Source organism: Apis mellifera, linkage group LG1 (assembly GCF_003254395.2).
Source record: "Apis mellifera strain DH4 linkage group LG1, Amel_HAv3.1, whole genome shotgun sequence".
NCBI classification, from domain to species: Eukaryota; Metazoa; Arthropoda; class Insecta; order Hymenoptera; family Apidae; genus Apis; species Apis mellifera.
Genome location: NC_037638.1, coordinates 9,623,300 through 9,640,185, shown reverse-complemented (window position 1 = coordinate 9,640,185; position 16,886 = coordinate 9,623,300). Strand labels below are relative to the sequence as shown.

At 36.2% G+C, this 16,886-nt stretch overlaps 1 protein-coding gene across 3 annotated transcripts in view; it reads right to left on the bottom strand.

The window, feature by feature from the left end:
* Positions 1-3,094: 3,094 nt before the first annotated feature.
* The window catches only part of LOC409608 (peroxidasin), a 278,859-nt gene continuing 265,067 nt past the window's right edge, over positions 3,095-16,886 (bottom strand). For all 3 annotated transcript variants that reach the window (XM_026446245.1, XM_026446246.1, XM_026446244.1), the window contains exon 8: positions 3,095-5,171. In XM_026446245.1, the coding sequence (XP_026302030.1) occupies positions 5,068-5,171 (104 nt within the window). In that variant the 3' untranslated portion in view covers positions 3,095-5,067. The remainder of the gene's footprint in view (positions 5,172-16,886) is intronic.

Below are 16,886 nucleotides of genomic sequence, written 5' to 3'. Positions count from 1 at the left end.
GAAACGATAAATGAGGATAAGAAAAAGTTCAAAGGGAGTAATGGATTACCATTCTTTTGGTTCATAAAGAATTAGGGTGAAACAAAAAAACGTAGAAAATAATATTTCACATGATCTGTGATAATTACTTTTATCAATTTTCACTTGACATTTGAATATAAGATATTGATGCTCGAAGCAATAATTATTTTAAAATGAACTAACTTTCTCAATTTGGAAAATCTTTATAGAAGAATAAACAAAAAGATGAACACGATATACACGAAGAAAATGAACGAAATATCGAGGAAGTTTTTTAAAAAGGGGCGCGAAAATTTGAACTTCTCAAAGCTCCACCGTGGAAAAGTGAGTCCAGACACGGTCCAAGTGATAATTTAATTTATCGCGGATGTGGTTTTTGCGCGGCGGCCCCCGGTGAAATATTTTGCACCTGCCCGTGTAATAACGCTCCCTGCTAAATTATCGCATTATACGGAGGCCCTGCGACCCCGTGGCCGGCAGCAACGCGCTCTGATTTACGCGGAAGTGACCCTACGTCATTGTCACGACCCGTTTAACCGTTCCGAGTCGAATCTATCGGCGATTTCCATTCGATCCTTCGTTGCGTCACGCTCGATTCCGCTAGATGTCACCGGCCATCCGTCTTCAATCGCGTGGATCGAAGTGGCGGGATCGAACCTCAATGGCGCGAAATGAAATTACGCGGTCAACTTTCGGCCCAGAAAGAATTCCCCGTGAACAGAGAGATATATAGGTAGAGAAATCGAGGCGTGGACGAAATGTTTTGAAATCTTTTTGAAAATCTATTTTTTAAAGAAACGAAATAGAGAACGAGAAATTAAAATTACGCGGATTTTTCTTTTTTGGTCAATAAGAATTATGAACGGGAAGAGTTATCATAGAAAATGCAGGAAATATACTTGGAAATATTTCGAATTGTTCCTTTCTTTTGAAAAAAATTTATTTTTCGAAACGTATAGGAGTTGAAATGAAATAGGGATTGTGAAATCAAATTACATGTTTTTTTCGGCCAATAGGAATTTTCTTTTTCCTTTTTTTTTTTTTGTGAATAGAAATATATATCATAGGTGGAGAAATTGAAACGTAGAGAATATTCCGAAACGTTCCGAATATTTTTTTGAAAACTTTGAAAATTATTTTTTAGGAAGATAGACTATTATAGGTAGAAACGCAGGATGAAGTGAAACGATCAAAAAGAATTCTTGATGAATTGAAAGATATCAACGATACGGGAAAATTGAAATTTAGAGAGTATAAAACGTATATTCGAAAAACAATTCGAATTATCTTCTTTTTTTGAAAAATTTGAAAATTATTTTTTAATGGAATAAAATATTACATGTATATCGAAATAGAGAAATTAAATTACACGATTTTCTTTCAATTAAAAATAATTTTCGATGAACAAAGTGATATCGGAAATGGAGAAATTGTAATGTAAAAAATATAGTATCGAAAGGTTTTTAATAACTTTCTTTGTCTTTTTCTCAAAAAAATTTAAAAACGATTCTTTTTTTAAGAAAATAGAATATAATAAATATATAGAAACGGGAGAGTATGATGAAACGTGTGAAGCGAAAAAGCGATATTACTATTTTTTAGCAGATGCATCTTTTTTTATTTGCTTTTCATGGATATCGATGTTTTGTTTAGTTGATTGAAAGCCTGGACAAGGGTTCGGCGCACAAAAGAGCGTAGGTATGTAATTCAAAAAAATTTTTCAGCACAAGAGGTTCATTGTTATTCGAATTTTATCGCCCTCTATTGGATCGATTCTCGAGAAAGAACAATAGGATGAGAGAAATAGGATGTAAAATTAAAAGGTTCTCTTTACGGTTTTATATATATATATAACTTGTTCCAGATACCAAATTTTATTTTATTCTTATAAATACGAAAAAGAAAATCGCGTGCATCCTTCAAATTTAATTGATACGAGTTAACCCGAAAGAAATATTACGAATAATAAAAACAACAGTAAAAAAGAAATCTAATAAAAGAGAATAATCGAATCGAGAAACGAACGGAAACCTAATTTTATTTTTTCAACGGATTTAATTTTATTTACCTCTCCTCTGGCGTAAACCATTTCAATAGAATGATAAAGTTACACCAATTACAATGCATTCAAAATCTAAACACAAATCGCGTCAAAATCTCACGAATAGTGCGTAGAAAATTTCAAGAATTTCGTTCAAACTTTATCATCCTCTCCCTCCCTATTCTTCGAATCGAAATCAACCGAGCGGAATCAAACTCGTCCATGCTTCGTCACGGAGGAACTGGTCGCCGTCACGCGGGATAGACGGGTCAGTAACCGAGGTCACCCCTTTCGCGCCACCCTTCCCTCCCCGACGAATGAAAAAGAGGGACACGAGTGAAGAAGGGAGGAGGAAAAACGAGGAGGGAAAAATATCAAACCCGCGCGGCAAAACCGATTAACACGCGCGGTTGTACGTCATAGAGTGGGTGGACGTGAATTGGACAGATCGATCGGAGGTATATCCGGCGTTTATACAAGCGCATTTGCCGAGTTGGTTGCATGGGACCGGTGACCGATGCAAAAATGATTGTCCTGCGAACGGTCTGGCAATCAAAGTGTTAAATTTGCAACAGTGTGGGGCGAGGCGAAGACAGATTTGCATAGGAGCGAAGCTGCGAACGGAGAGAAAAAGAGGGAAAGGGAGGGATTCGAAATTTTATGAGCGGTCATTGTCTGGCTGGCGCCACATAGAAACTTTATACATCGTGTAATAATTTCGAACGCTCGTCGTCGCGAGATTCCCCCCATTATTCGACGCTTCAACTTTCGCGACGTGTCGTCGTGTTTGCGCTCTCACCTCTCGCGTCGAACTGTTTCTTTCTCTCTGGTAACGTTATACCGGGGGTTGTTGCGCTTTTCAACACGGTTGAAGAGATCGGTGAGAGGCGCGCGTGGCGGGTTGAATCGTCGAGTTGAATCACTTTGTTTGGCTGTAATTTCAGGGGTAGGCGGAATACATCGGGGCCGAAACTCGTTTGGATTTGAATTATAGGATAAAGTGTAAAATTGTGCGGTATCGAGATTTGATTCTTTTTTTTTTTCGAGAGAGAGAGAGAGAGAAAGAGAGAGAAAGAGAGTTTGATTCAGCCTACGTCGAACGTAGAAGTGAACATTTTTTCCCGGTTTAAGAGGATTCATAGCGAGAAGAGGAATTTGGATTTAATAAATTATTGATGATTTTTAACCCAGTGATAATATCGGATAATTTAATATAATTGAATTTATAAAACATTACTTTTTGTAATTAATCAAGAATGAGGTTTAAAATTGAAATTGAAAATTTTCGTAACTTCAATTCGTTCGCTGGAACGTTTCCAATGTTTATTTTACACAACGTGAAAAATAAAATAGATAAATGCGACTCAAAGTTGTCCTGCATTGAAATCCTGGATCAAATTTTCATAGAAATCTATGGCTTGAAAGATTTCTTTCATTCGAAACAACAAAGATCGCGACAAGATACGTTCAAGCGACTTATTCGACCTCGAATTTATTCTCAAACAGCTTTCCTTAATTTAAGTTGACGAAAATTTTCCTCGACGTACGAATCTTATCAAGCTGAAAGAAAATACGACAAAGTTTCAAACTCGATTCAAGAAAATATCTCTTTGTTTCTCCCCCCCCCAAGTGAAACTTGCGCACGATAACCGCAAAGGCCCCCCATGTATATTCATCAAAACTTTTCGGATCACGCGCAAATTAATCGAGTGAAATCTAGCATATCTATATTCAAATATAAAAAAGATAAAATACGCGAAAATACATTTTTCATCCCTCTCTTCGTAAAATCGCTTTGAAATATTCTTGGTACCTACACGCGTATTCAACATGCCTCGCTTGTTATTCAAATTCTGTAAATAAATTTCCTTTGATTCCCTCGTTAAAAAAGACGAGAGAGCAAAACTACATCGAACGAAACCGGAATAAAGGCAATAAAAAGTATCTCGACAACTCTCGGTGACTTTCGCAGCTTCCACTTTTTTGGCACAGTTTTTGTTCCAAGCGTGCTCGATTCGGGTAAACAATGGTCGGTATTTATTCTCAAAACTCTCTTCTAGTTTCAAAGGAACAGACTCTGTTCAATTCCACGCGTTTCCAGCTGCAACAAATGCGACGAAAATATTTTTTTTTTTCCCCATCCCTCTACCTCCTCCAATGATATATAAGATATATATATATATATTATACTCGTAACGATCGGATTGGTTTCCACTAATCGTAAGGTATTCTCGTTCTTGGAAAATAATTGATATGTCAATCCGTTCGAACGAAATCCTTATCGTGGTAATTCGTATACGATCTTTTTTTTTTTTCTTTTCTTTTTTTGCAATATTCGTTCGAAATTTTATCGAACAAGCGCATAATACGGGGGGAGGGGTCAGACTTTTACGAATCGACCGAGGAAAAATCGGTTTTCTCTCTCGTGGATCGCTCAAAGTGGATCGTTCGAAAATATTCGCGTGGAATGTTGCGCACGAAATTGGCAAAAACCTTGAGCGTTGGTAAACAGGAATGAATTCTCGACAAAGGGGCGAAAACTTCGTTGTCTTTCTGGGGGAATTTTCACGTTTCCATTTGACGTAGTTTAAAAAAAAGAAGGGAGGGAACGAAACAAGAGTGATGGAGTAGAGATCTTTCGTAAAAAAAACAACGATTCCAGTCTCACAAAAGTCTCTCTTCGCTTCTTCGTGGTTTATTTTATATACGTATACGATCGAGAAATTTTCGTTATTGATTCGTTCACCGCCTTCTTCTCCCGTAACGCGGTAAAAATTGTCCTCGTCCCTTGATACAATTCACAGTCCCGCGCGGTGTACAACCGCGTGAACACGCACACCACGTCCCATTGGGAAACACGCCGCGCGAGAAATACGAAGAGACGTCCCGAGGAGAGAGGATCGTTTCGATTCCCTCGACATCCCCTCGCGTTTAATTCGCCACGGGGAAGAAAGGAGTTAGCACCATTCGAATTGCAGGCCCGCAGAATGATCGAGACATCACGGTCACCTCGAAAGTGACGAGAACAGCAACGAAATGACGACGAGGACGAGGGATATCGCTCTCACTTCTGTTGAACCACCGTGTTGCATGGCTGCTGGATTCTCACCTGGAACAAATTATAAAAACGTACGATTGGTAGTGAAATGTTAAGTGAACATTTATGGAGAATTATAATTACAACGATTGCTTCAAGATCTATGTAAGATTAAATTCAAGAGAACGGTTATTTCGAAATCAGATTGATTATAAAATATAAAGTGGAAGAGTCTAAGGAATTGAATTTGATGTTAGAAATATTGGGCTCAAGGATGCTTAAGTTTTTAAGTGAAATAGAATCACATCGTTATGAACATTAATAGGAAATGCAAATTGAAAAATTGAATTGAAGGTAATAGTTTATGTATATTGTTCTTAATATAATCTTTTTAATTGTTCTTTTCCTTTCTTGTTTGGAAAGATAATAAATCTTAAGATTTATAAAGATATGGAAGAAATTAATATAAAGAAATCTCTTGCACTTGTATAAGTGTTATGTGGCCTGTACATAAAATGTGAATCTTCGAGATAGAGTACACGCCTTGGATAACCACGACATTGAAACGTTTCGGTAGCCTGTACCCCTGGGTGAAGAGCATCCAGTTGATATATATCCTCGGAATCTAGCTAACATATTCACGGAATTCACCTGGCATGTTCGTGGAATCCACGAATCCAAGCCGAATCTGCAGTTTCAGAACCTTGATCGAGAGGATCAGTCATATATCAACAGGAAACAACGTGTTATTACATTCGTGAAACACTTTTGGAAGATTTTAAAGATCATAACAAAGGTGGATACAGTTTCAAGATTTCGATTTATAAGATTTCAATCAGCCTCGATTATTCGATCTTCTAATATTTATTATCATCGATTTTATATTTTTTTCTTTTTCTTTTACATTTTATTTCTTTCGTTAATTTCTTTCTATCTCTCTCAGTTTTAAAATTAATAGTTATATAATCATTGTTATAAATGATTATATATGAATATTTTTGTTCTTTATTTAAATTGATTAATCTAAATATTATTGTATATAAAAATATAGTTGAGGTTTTACTAAGTTATAAACAATTCAAAATGAGATGAATATAGAAATATCTTATTCTTTTTTGTTTCCAGAATCGATTTCTTAAAAATGAATATATTAACACTTTATATATGCTACACTCGTGACATCTAGGATCAAAATTTGTCAATTCAATAAGGCATTTAAAAATCTCTGATCAGAGATGTGATTCTGAATTTTCGAATTACAATACAAAATTCATTAAAACATTATATAAAAATTTAAGATCATCCTGATCCTAATTCTTGAACTTTGGATTGTTTCCACTTGGTTTTACGATTCTGGTATTATCAAGATCGTGAAGGATATGGTGATTTGACTTTAATTTCAGTACTGTGCTAATAGTTTTCCTTGAACCTCAGAGTGACCTGGTTTATGTGCTTTAATCCTGGATCGTGTTTACCATAGTCCTAAACCACCGAGTGATTTTATTTGGGTTCAGTGGCCTTGATGTTATGCCAACTGTGGTCATTGGACTCTGGTATTATTCATAATCTCTTAATTCAAGATTATATCTATTTTTCAGATTAGCTTATACTTTTGTATCTTTCAGATTCGATTTTTATTTGAGAGGCTGTTTTGTTATCAAGTCTTCTTTATTTGAAAATGTCATTTGTAATATATGATTGACAATTTTAATTGAAACTTTTCATATTCACGTAATTTAAAAAAATATGATCTCGTGTAAAATAATTTTCCACGATTACTATTGTTTTTACATTGAAGACAATAAAAGTATTAAAAGTATTGCATTCTAAATTCTTTTTCTTCCAGAAAATTATTAAAAATTCGAATCTTATAAAAATTAAATCTATGTATTGGTTAATATTCAATCAGTGAATCGCAAGGAAGGAGGAAATATGACGATGAAAATTACGACGAGATGTCATTGATAAAACTTTAGCAAGAGTATCTATCAGTTTTGCTGAATGAAGAAGAGATTATCAAGTCTTATTAAAGTTATTTAAATATTTTCTGGTCTACTTATTAAATAAGTATAAAAAATAATAATTCTTTTTTTAATTTTTATCTTCCAAAAATATATATAATAATAAAAGATATAAGGAATAAGGAAAAAAGAACTAACTTTTTTTTCATATATAATGTTTCAAGTTCGCACATTATAATTTGAAATTAAATTACATTAATTCCTCGACTTTCCTGTTAATCTTCTTAATCTTCTTCGTATCACGAAATCTCCATCAAAACCGCACGAAATCACGAACTTTCCCTCTCCCTCGAACCTGGCTTTTTAATTATTTCACCGCGGCGAAAGGCGTGAAATCGAAATTATAAAGTCTCAAGAGAATCCAATATCTGGGTTGGTAGCATTGGTGCAAAAGAAAAAACGCGGGATTCCGGTCGAGGAAAATCGTGCATGGATCAGCAATTAAGGAAATGACAGGAGAAATGGAACGGGGGAATGTAGCACGGGTGGAAAGAGAAGAGAGAGAGAGAGAGAGAAAAAAAATGAAAGGCGAGAATGATGGACTGTGATAAAAAAGGATGGAAAAATATCGTGAGACCGAGACTTAGATCGAGGATTAATGTACGGTTCTTGATTTCTTCTGCTAATCCGTAATCTTCTCTTAAGCACTCTTTGATTCGATTTCCACGTTTAATTATATGTAAGGAGACGCGATTGAAATTAACGTGGGGCCAAATTCGCGAGAAATCTCATTTGAAAGTGGGGAAATCGGTTGGTAAAAGTGTCATCGTAGAATTTCAGGATCGGAAATCAGAACATCAGGAATTAGCGTGGGTTAGATTTTCGCGAGGGGGTGAGGACTGTAAAACGGATCTTATGCAAATGGAAGAATTTCACCTATTCTTGGAATTCAGTGGAAGGGAAAAATATTACCCTTTCAATGGGTGGATATTGAAATAATTAAGCGTTTCATCGATTCTCTTATCTTCGCGAAGAGAATTATATTGGACAGGTTGAGATTAATTTTTATTTAAAAGTGTTTGTGAAAGTTTATGCAGTGTGAAATGTATTTATTACGAATATAAGAGATTTGAGTGAGAGTGAATTTTATATCTCTTTTTTTTTTGATCAATGAGGTGTGTAAATAAAAATTCGTAATATTTCTTTTTTACGAAAACGTGATCTTACAATTGAAAATTTGAAGTAATGGTTTATTGTTTGTGGCACGAAGAAATATATGTTTTACACAGTAGGAGATACTTTCTGTACATTACTTAAATATACGAACATATTTTAGCTGCATAAAAATTCGCAATTTACCCATAATTTATTATATGTGAACGAAGAGGAATAATTTTCGTAAGAAAAAAATATATTTATGGCAACGATCTTCCACTTCCACCAGGCTAATTAAAAAATAATTCAACTTATTGTTCAATTTTCTCGTTTCAAGTGCATAGATAATGTAATTGTAAGATGAATTGAAGATTTTGCACACTGTGCAATGTTCTTATATGCATAAATTTAATGAAATTCCACTAAACTGTTATATTATCGTATATAGTTATTGATAAGCATTGTTCAAAGCCACGAAATTGCAATCAGATCGCTATAAGGAGGGCTCTTCCACTATATATATTCCTTCATCATTTTCATTCAAACTTCAAAGCTCAAACGAATGAATCATCTCAATGAACCGATTACAGATTAGAATCAATAAACTAATTCATACGGATATATCGCAACATCCAGCAATTTTCTCTTTAATTGGAAAAAATTAATCGAGAAAAAATTAAAATAAACGACACCGATACTTCCTTCAAATTCAAATTCAATAATTAAAATTTAAAGCGTCTCGCTCTTCATATTTGAACCGATTTAAGAGCACAAGTTCGCAAGGGAAGCGACCACTTCGAAGATTCAATTAAGAAGTGACGGTGGTGGAAAAATTTACAGCCCTGTTTACGCTTGATTCTGGTAAAGTCGAGTCTTAGGATTAGCCCCGGATCCTCGCCTCGTTAATTGGATCTTTCTCAAGTTCCTATGGAAAAGATCTTCATCCACGGCGCAAGGGAACGAATATCCTATTTTCCTAACTGCCAAACTGGAAGAATCGATTTTGCGCCGATCCTTTCACACACACACACCATTCCCACGGTGAATGAAATTCGCACGATCAGAAAGATGAAAATTCTTGACGACACCTCGATGAAATTGAGCAGAATCGAATCCGACTAATCGAACGGTTAATATCGATGTTAATAGAAAGCGGGAGGATTTATTGGTTCTGTCTTAGGATCGCATGAATTATAGACGAGGGTGATTTAGGGGTTGAAATCCATGCAATTTGTTCTCGATGAGTAATCACTCCTTTAATCCACTCCAGTTATATAGAAATCCATCCACTATTATGAATTCATCCTCAAATTACAAAGGATTAAATTATTTAATTATGATCGACTTACACTTGTATATACATGTGAATATAACATTGATTACGAATTAATAGAAAATCAATACTGTTTGACTGACTATAATAAGTTATTTAGCCGATCTAATTTACTTGTCATACGCTATTTATCTGACAAAATGATTGACTTATATTATTTCAGTCATGCTGAAAGTGAATTACATCGGTTGATAGTTTATTGATTTAACAGACTTCTAATATACCAATAATATTACAAAAACAGTATAACAGATTATGAATCACGTAACCTATAAATAAATATATTATAGACCTTGTTTCGTACAATCAACAAATGATAAAATTATGTTACTGATCGTGGCAAGGGAGAAGACGAAATTAAACAAAAAGATTGGAAAATGTGAGGAAAACTGGATTCCCATTTCCATGTACAATGAAAATCGGAGGGAGGAGAAATTCGAAAGAACATCAAAATCAACGTGTCTCGTTAAGCCTGCGCCTGCGACGGTGAAGTTTCACGGTGATTTATAATAAACGCCGGTTTAAAACCGTCGACACACTAGAACGAAGGTCGTGGCGCGGTGGAAAATCTTGTATATTTCATGAAGTGCAGCCGGCACTCGTGGCGGTTCCGGAAGTGGCACTTGAACTTGTTGAGCCGGCGGAGCACCTCGTCACGGCCGGGATAAAATAATTTGCACAGTCAATATTACAAATTGCCGCGAATTAAATTCAACCACGGGGTGGCGCCGCGGACCACGCATTGTTAATAAAGGTGATGACATTCGCGCTGTGGGTAAAATTCGAGAAACTATTGCTCGTTGTTTTGTTGGCCGACTGCAATTTTACTTGCATCGTCTAGGGAGCACTCGTATCGGGGTGCCAGTTTGCAAATTAGAATCATCATCGTTTTTGTTTTTTTATGGGTAGAAGGGGGAAAATTGTCGGGATTTCAGATCAAATCTCTTTTATCACCGTTCATCGTTAAACAATTTTCTTCCTCTCGCTTTAATGCACGTTAATGATCCTGAAATTTGTTTTAACCGAACTCAATTTTAATTCTTCAAAGTCGAGGCCCAATTTCTTATACGATATTGTAAATGTTATTGTAATTTTGTTAATAATTTTTAGACGTTTCTTATATTTTCTAAATTCTAAGAGAAAGGAGTTAATAGTGGATAAAGGTGTGTATCATGATTTTAGTCATTTAGGAAACAAGGGTTAAAGAAATAATCTACAATTTATTATTGATCTTCTAATTTCCTTCTTTGTGATAAATTTTTACATTTAACATTAACAATTTCCAGTACAAATTATATTTTTATATTATATGGTATCAAAATATGTTTTGATGCTTTTAAAGATAAATTGAAAATTAAATTTGATATTTTATTTGACTAAATCAAGTGGAATAATTTAGTTACGTGATAATTCCACGAATAAATTCTGTATTTTTCGTACAATGTAGCAATTAGAGATTGGTTAAAGAGGAATAAATTACAATACCGGTATATTCTATCATCGGCTAATTACCAATTAATCGTTTTCCTCGATACAAATAGCGATTCAGGTCAGTTTACCATATGTTATCAGAATATCTATGTTCTCACGAGAGAACAAACATTCGTGTTAATTTCAGTTAATCCTTTCCTCCAATTAGTACATAAAATGTGCTCGAGCAAGGTGATTTTCGATTCGGATGATCATAAATCTTTCCATACTTTACAATTTAATGAATAATAAAAAAAAAGGGAATTTCTTTCTAAATAATTCACGCGATAGAGAATTTTTCACCAAATCTCTTTTATCCTGTTAAACAATTTTCTTCGTCTCACTTTAATGCACATTAGTGATCCTGAAATTTGCTTTAACACAACCTTTTCAAATATTTAAATTTTAAAATCGAAACGATTCTGATCTATGATACTCTCTTTTATCGAATCGTAGTCCCCTCACTCGTCAAATCCCGGCTAATTCCCCAGAGAACGAACGGGGCAAGCTTGTTTTCCCCGCGATTCGACACTCGACCCCCGACGACGAACGCGCATTTTCCAGCGCACGGTCGAAGAAGGAGGAAGTCGCGAGGAGAAGTGCGATGCCACTGAAAAAGAAGAAAAAAAAAAAAAGAAGGAAGGAAAAAAAGAACCGGCGTATGCGAAATGAGCAAAGCCAAGCACCCTCTCGAGATTCCTTCTGTCTATTATACATGACCGCGCGCACCGCTTCTTTTAACTACGCCTCGCGAAAAGAGAGCTTTGCAAACTCCTCACGCTCGTTGTCGTCCCCATCGTGGTTGGCATCCGGCTGCTAGAGAATCCGTAAGAGAACCCAAAAGGGGTTGGTTATGAAGGGTGGAGGAACCATGATTGTGAAGAAGAAAATGGCAAGAAGAGGTGGAGGACATCCTGGTCCTGGAGAGGCTTGCGGTTTAGGATTATTAATGGGCCGGGCGTGACACCTCGCGAAATAACCTCCCTAACCTCGCCTTCATACCAAGACCAACCACAGCATATCCAGCTTGTCTGTTCATAGGCGTTAACTGGGCCACGAAGTTTCCTATCTTCCTCTCACTAGCTTAGTTTTTCCTTCTTCTTCATCTTCTTTAGTATCTTCTCTTTTTCTCTTCCAGTTTTTAACTTGCTTTTCGCTTTCGCTACGAATCGGTCGATTCTTCTTTTCGATTTCCATTACGGTTCTTCTGATACTTTTTCCTCGATTGGGAGACGAATCGCTTTCACTCTTTCAACGATTATCTTTTATCTTGCGTCCTGATGTTAGTTAGTCTTGAGATTTTTCTTTTGTGTCTGGTTAATTTGCTAGGATAGATCAATTGAATTCGTTTATTTGACTTGGATATAGACGAGTATTACGAAGTTCGTAATTGAAATTATTTCAATTTTCACTCTCCTGAGAATTATTGAAACTTGGATAATCATCTTGAGAATTAAGAATAGGAAATATAGAAAAAAGGGTTTGCAATTCTCTGAAATCGTGGCTCTTGTAACGTTCGTATTTATTTTTTAACGAGTAAAAATTTCTTATATCTTTCTTTCCATTGAAATTTGTGCTGTACACCAATAGTTTGGCCCCATAAAACGAATAAATAAACGAAGTACCGAGCTCAGCCCAATTTCATGCTTGTAAACCGCAAAATTTTCCAAGTGATTGCAATCACGGCGGCCGAAAACTCATCGAAACTCGTACCACGGCCATTAACAAGTTCAAAATAGATCCGTAAACGGGCGTGGAAACAGTTACCCCGTTGAATAGAGTTAGCAATCGTTTCCCATTTAAATTCGTAAATCGGCGAATGGCGTTTACCCTCGGTCGGTATCGAGGCGAACCGCGCCACGATTAAACCGATAATAATAATCGAGACGATTCATTGCGCCGAGGGATGAACCGGTCGAAATTCATTCACGAAACGTGGCCCTTGGGACAATCCTATTTTCGCCCTCGAATTAGCCTGATTCGACCCTTCGACTGTCGAATTAGTTTTGGAAACTGAGCTTCTACATATATAACGCGAAAGTTTTCAATAATCGAGGTATTGGAGACGATAAAGAAAGAAAGACTAAAATTCGCCGTTGGATAAATGATTGTCCATCACGGGTGATGTTTAATTAATAATAATGTGTCTCAAGGATAATGTACGTTTTAATTATAAAGAAAAAAGAGGAAAGAACGGATGGAAACAATGGAGGTGTGTCGGTGCCAGAATTAAAACCACCCTTCTTTCCAGCCTCCGTATTGCACCTGTGATATCCGACAAACAGCGCATAATTATGCGCTGTAAATTACGGTTGACTAACGCACAGAGATAATATTCAAACGTGGACCGTTACCATGTAATTAATTTCGTTCCGTGACCCATAGAAACGGTGAATTGAAGTGGTTGGAATCATTTGTCGAAAAAAGAATCATTGCAATTGTAAAGTCAGTTATGGTAAAATATTTTAAAATGGAGGTTGATGGTAAAGAATTTTTGTAAACAGGAAATTTATGAGCATCTTTGACGCGAACTTTGATGGTAAATAAACGGAGGGGATTAATCAAGATTGAAGCAATTTAAATGTAGATGAAGGAGTGAATATTAAATATATTTATAGGTTGTCTGAATCGAAAGTGGAATTTTAATTTGATTTCATTCTGATGGTTTTATAAATTGGTAATTTGAAGTTATAATATTTAACAACAAAACTGTTCCCTGTTTACATAATTCCGTAAAGGAATTAATTAATAATTTAAAAACATCCAATTACATGTTTGCTACGACACGTCTTGAATATAATCAATCTTTATCACACGATAGACAAAGATTACAAAGAAAGAATTTTCAATTAAAAAAAAAAAAAAAAACCTCATCTACATAATATATCTACGTAATATAATATTCATTAATATTTAACATTATCCTCGCAATGTTCCAATTAACCAATTCATCGCGTCCTTAATTTCGCATTTCCATTATCGGCGAAATAATTCGAAAACACTCTATAAACCAGCCAATCGACTGCTCTACAAAATTACATTTCGAAAATCCCCTTTTAAGCATTAACTCTAAACTACCATCCATATATCCGCACTGACGATCTCGGATTTTCGAAGAATCGTTCCCGAATTCCGCGCAAACCAACCAGTCGATCCGTATCCGCAATTCGCTCGCTCGTATGCGTCCCGGATTTCGTTAAAACGACGATCTTGCCGAAAATGTGAGGCATGGAAATTCCCATCCCTCGATTTACAGCTTGAAAATGCTCGAACGATTACGTTCACCACGGATGGCGTACCACCATCGTAATTCGCGTACTACCATAGTTTCTTTGGTCGTAAACGCGAAAGGATACGTACTGTGCGGGGGAATTGGACCAAGCAGACGTTGGGCGAAATAGTCGTACAGGCATTGGACGAAGCGGCTGTTCGACGAAGCGTTTATAGAACTATGATATACTTTGCACGCTGCTTGGAAACGATTACAATCATGCAAACATTGGAGCAGATTGTAAGGCATTGTAATTGCAAGCGTTTAACAAGCTACTAAGTAGATATCATGCACTTATACAAGCATTGAACCAAGACTGTACAGGCGTTTAACGAAGCAGTCCATGTATAAATATCGGAATCTACGTAAATATTGGAATCGTGCAGTTGTAGTCATACAATAATTGCAGATTATTGATGTCAGACGTTGGACGAGGTGGTTATAGTTATTCAGATGAGACGATTATGGTCGTGCAAACATTGGACGAAGGAATTTCCGAACGACTATTTCGAGCACGAGTCGAAACTGATTTCGAATGCGCCTCGCGATCGTCCGACTACTTGTCAAGCAAATTGGCATTATTTCCAGTTTATTATGGCCGCTCTTGTAGTTACCTGCATACAACACCCAAGAAGCAATAACTCTCCGGTTTTCGCGTCTCGCATATTCATCGTATCTAGCATCTTTACATTCCTTGTAGCCTCAAGCTTTGATAGTGCAAGAGGGTGTGGAAGTTGATGGAACACGTAAGGATGACCAAATTTGTATGGGTTGGATACGCCAGATTTTGGAGGATAGTTTGAAGGAGTCGAATTTGGAAAGAATTTGGATTGGAATTGTACGATTGCTTTTCGAAAATTTAGAAAAATTTAGAAAATAATATCTATAAATAAGATATAAATAATAATGGACAATATTAATATTATCAAAATATCCAACATGCCAAGACATTATTTTTAGAAAAGTATTTTCTCTACCTCGAACAAGATGTCAAATCTTAACACCATGTGATTTTTAAATAAGAGTGATCTAGATATCGATAATTAATCCAACATAAAACATTCTACACAGTTTTATTATAACTGCTATTTCTATCCACATTTCCCAAAAAAAGAAGTTTTAAGACGTTAAACTTTAAGATATTTACATAATCTAGAAAGCGTGGAGATCATGCACGACCCACTTATTTTTTTTCTTCCTAATAGTTTCAAGTTGCCTTATTCGAGAAAAAAATTTGGTTCCAACAAATCGCCTCGTTTTATTATACTCTTTATTATTCGTCCCGCGGAAAAGCGGCAGCTTTGCCGCGGATATGATCGAACTGCCACCCAATACCAACTCATGGTAATCCGTGGTAAATAATGCACGACGCCTCGACGGTCGGCCGGGTGTTCCCCGATACTTGGCTCGGGCCGCGAAAAACCGGTGATGGAAAGTAGTTGAACCCTTGGCTGAAACTTCAAAAGCCACTTCTATCTTTCGATCCGAAGCTCGCGTTTAGCGGTACACGGTATCCGGGCGGCCTCATCGATTCGACTTACACGCGATTTTCGCCCGGATACAAAAGTTTACCGGTGGGCTTTCACGTTGTCTCGGGAGCTGAGGATGAGAAATGGGCGAGAAATATGGAGCACGACGAGTCGCTCGAAAATGTGGCACAGTTGAACAGCCTCTCAGCTTCGAAATAAAAGGGGAATCGTTGAATACCATTGAATATTTTATACTTAAATTATTGATTGGTTATTCCAGTTTATCTTCGTAAATTTATTACCAAGTTTCGAACATCAACTTCTATTCGTTGCACTCAAATCTTCATTGACGTTCATTATCTTCGTTAAATTTGCACGTATAATTCCTTTTGTAAATCTCTGGTCGACAAGAATCCAATAACTTACACAAGATTATCGAGAGGATAAAATAAAAGTAGCTAACTAAAATGAAACACTTTTCATTTATTCGTCGTACAAATCTATCCAATTGAAATGAATGAAACTTACACAAGATTATCAAGAAGATAAAATAAAAGTAGCTAATTAAAGTGAAACACTTTTCATTTATTCGTCGTATAAATCTATCCAATTGAAATAAGCCAATGGAAACAAAAGCAAAAAGATACAAGAAACTTCTGTGTGAATAGTGGAGGAATAGATTTCAAACGGTAGACAAAAGGCGGACGAAACTACGGATGGAAAAGACAAAATGTACAAAGGCTAAGGGGTGAAGAAGGTGAGGAGAGATCCTTAGATGGGGGAGGGGGAGCGAAATCGCGACGAATTGGAAAAGGAAGAGGATGAAAGGGAAGAGGAGATCGCGAAGAAAACTCGGCAAAGTCGAAAGAGATGGAGGAGAAAAATAGGTCGGTTGAATATCTTCGACCAACTTTTCCATGAATACGCCATGCATGAGCAGCGAGTCGCATACGAAACACCTCGAGGATCGGAAACCGGAAGGGAAACGAAAAAGCATAGCTGAAGAGGCGAACGAAGCAACGAATAGATAGGAGTATAAATTTGAAACTTAGCGATATACAAAAACAAAAGTTTGTAACTTAAATCTAGGAGATTTATCGTAAATATTACTTCTTTTGTTTGAATGAT